The sequence below is a fragment of the Lactuca sativa genome, chromosome 1 (assembly GCF_002870075.4).
Source record: "Lactuca sativa cultivar Salinas chromosome 1, Lsat_Salinas_v11, whole genome shotgun sequence".
In the NCBI taxonomy this organism is placed as follows: domain Eukaryota; kingdom Viridiplantae; phylum Streptophyta; class Magnoliopsida; order Asterales; family Asteraceae; genus Lactuca; species Lactuca sativa.
In genome coordinates, this window is record NC_056623.2 from 114,442,350 (window position 1) to 114,445,491 (window position 3,142).

Sequence of the window (3,142 nt, forward strand, 5' to 3'; positions counted from 1 at the left end):
AGATTTGTATAATTTCAAATTGGGAGATTTTTTTTGGAAGAGTTATGTGCAAACTTTTAGTAATCTAGGTAACATAATAGTTGAATTTCGTTTCCATTTTGGTTAAACTGTCATTGTTTTGGTGATTTGAAGTGCAAATAGGGTCTCTCCACAACTGAAATTTGTGTTAGATTGGAGTTTCCAAATACGCATGGCAAGCTTTTGATAAAAATACTCAATTAAAGATGCCTAATGTGTTCTTTCGGTTCAAGAAGATGGTTTTGTGAACGACTTCAAAGGGGTTGAATAAGGGGTTAAAGGGTTTCAATTGGTTGTCGATCCATTTGATTTTCACATGTGTTTTCCATCAAGGAAATAGTGTTTCGATTCATTTAATGGGGAATGGTTTTCTTGGATTAATCAAAGTGTCAATTACAGATGATTTGGTATTGCTCAATTGAAGTTTACTTGGAGTGTTGTCCAAGCCTTGGTGTGTTCTCCAAGTTATTCTAGAACTCCTTGAGTTATAAGGAAATTCTAGTTTGATAGGAATCCTAATTGTTTAGTATATATAGATGTTAGGTTCCTGTATTTGTCATCGATTGAAGTTTTTGAGTAATATTTCTTCAATAAACAAACCTGCGAGTTTATGCAGTAAATGCTTTCTGTTTACCTTTAATTGGTATCAGACGGGATAGAAGAAACTGTGAATTTCTGCTGTGGTGAACACCATCTGAGAATTCTTTTGCTTGAGTTTGTTGTCTTCGTGAACCTGCAACACCAGGAAATTTACAACAGGAGAAAAGGAGTTCTTCCTGTTATTTTATTAATGTGTAGTTCTAGCTGTGTGGATCCTGTGACAGAAGAAGAGTCTTGTTCCCTGTTCAAAAATCACAAATTGCAAAAGTAATAACCTGCGACGGAGAGAAAGAACCGGTGCGAAGAAACGTTTGCAGAAATCCAAAATCAGTAAACCGATCGTGAACGGTTTGGCAATCCAGCCAACCTACACACGAAGTGAGGAAGACACGTGAACCTGCGAAGTTGTCCTGCCCTCTTGGTGTAAAGTCGTTTAGTCGCTCGCCCCTTCCTGTTTTGAGATCGAAGACCTTGAATTGGAAGACACGTGAACGGTTTGATTTTGCTTTGGGCCCTTGTTAAGATCTGAAACTTCCATTGCCTTCTGTTGCAACCCAAGATCGTAACTTTAAAGCTCTTGTTGGGTGAATTTGTTCTTTTACTTTGGGCTTTTGTTGTATAGGCCCAAATCAACTCTTAGAATTTGATTAAGAATCTAAACATTGAACCGCGATGTCGGGAGGAGAATCGTCCCAACCACCGGTTAAGGAACACATATCGTTCACATTCCAATGTCCGACTTTGACATTGACGAACTACACAATTTGGAGGATGCGCATGGAGGTGCTACTCGGGATTCATGGCGTTTGGGATGTGATCGATCCCGGACTAGATGACGTGAAGAAAAACAACATCGTGAAAAGATTGCTGTTTCAATCGATTCTGGAGGATTTAATCCTTCAAATTGGTAATTTGAAAACCGGAAGAGAGATGTGGGAAGCAATTAAAACTCGTAACCTAGGAGCTGATCGTGTGAAGGAAGCCCGACTCCAAACTCTAATCACGAAATTTGAAAATCTAAAGATGAGCGATAATAGTACAATAGACGAGTTCGCTGCAAAGTTATCCTGAATTGCCTCAAAATCTGCTTCACTAGGAGAGGTCATGACCGAACAGAAGCTTGCGAAGAAGTTTCTTACGAGCCTCCCTAGACGATTTGTCCACATTGTTGCAGCCCTTGAACAAGTTTTGGACCTTAAAACGATTGGATTTGAAGACGTGGTTGGCGCTTAAACGCTTATGAAGAAAGAATTAAGGGTGAAGACAAAGTAATCAATTCTCAAAATAAATTACTTTATTCCAAAACTGAATCGTCCAACAGAAACACCGATTCATCAAGAGGTAGAGGTCGGGGTTCAAATAACCGAGGAAGAGGACGTGGTGGTGGACGTGGCGGTGGACGTGGTCGGGGTAACACCAAAAATCACAATCACCCGGAATCCTCTAAAAATCGTGACGATCAAAAGCAAAAAGGAAAACAACGCGAGAAAAGAGATCTCTCAAATATTCAATGTTATCGGTGTGACAAATTTGGCCACTTTGCTTCAAGATGCCCGGACCGAATAAAAAATCATGAGGCTAACCTAAATCAGACACACGAAGGAGATACATATCATGAAGAAGGGACGTTCTTTATGATGAATACAATTCAAGAAACAGTGTTCTTGAATGAAGATAAATACATCCCTCCAAAAGTCGAAGCAAATGCCGATGAAGACAGAATTTGGTACTTAGATACTGGTGCGAGTAACCACATGACCAGAAACTACACTTATTTTTCTGAATTAAATAAAAACATAACGGGCAAAGTGAGATTTGGAGATGGATCATGTGTTAGCATTAAAGGAAAAGGCTCAATTTTGTTCGAAGGGAAAAGTGGTGAGCAAAAATTAATGAAAGATATTTATTATATCCCATCACTTCGTAGCAATGTTATTAGCCTTGGGTAATCTACAATAGCCGGTTGTGATATTCGGATGCGAGGTGATTTCCTAACCATGCGAGATGGAGACGGAAGATTACTAATGAAAGTCCCGAGAAGTGCAAACCGACTCTACAAAATAAAGTTAAAAGTTGGAAAACCACATTGCTTACAAGCCAAGTTTAACGATGAAGCTTGGTTATGGCACGCGCGACTTGGCCACATTAATTTTGGCGCGATAAACTTGATGCACAAGCTAGCTAAAGGGGTACCGACAATCCAACATCAATACCAACTTTGTGAATCTTGCATGTTTGGAAAACAAACAAAGCAGTCGTTTGCAAAGAAAACTAATTATAGAGCTACAGATATTCTCGAGATGGTGCATGGAGATATTTGTGGACCGGTTGATCCCCCCACCCAAGCGGGTAATATTTATATTCTAGTTCTTATTGATGATTATTCTAGATATATGTGGTCTTTTCTTTTGAAGCACAAAAGTGATGCATCCAGAATTATTAAAAGATTCAAGATATCAATTGAAAAACGAACTGGTAAAGAGATCAAGACTTTCCATATAGATAGAGGTTGAGAATTCACATC

The 3,142-nt window shown here is 39.0% G+C and overlaps 1 protein-coding gene across 1 annotated transcript; it reads left to right on the forward strand.

Moving 5' to 3' along the window:
* The first annotated feature begins 1,290 nt into the window (after nt 1-1,290).
* LOC111921438 (uncharacterized) lies at nt 1,291-2,567 on the forward strand. Its single transcript, XM_023917022.1, has 2 exons — nt 1,291-1,679; nt 1,835-2,567. Exons 1-2 carry the CDS (start codon nt 1,291-1,293, stop codon nt 2,565-2,567), a joined length of 1,122 nt encoding a protein of 373 aa, XP_023772790.1.
* The last annotated feature ends 575 nt before the right edge of the window (nt 2,568-3,142 follow it).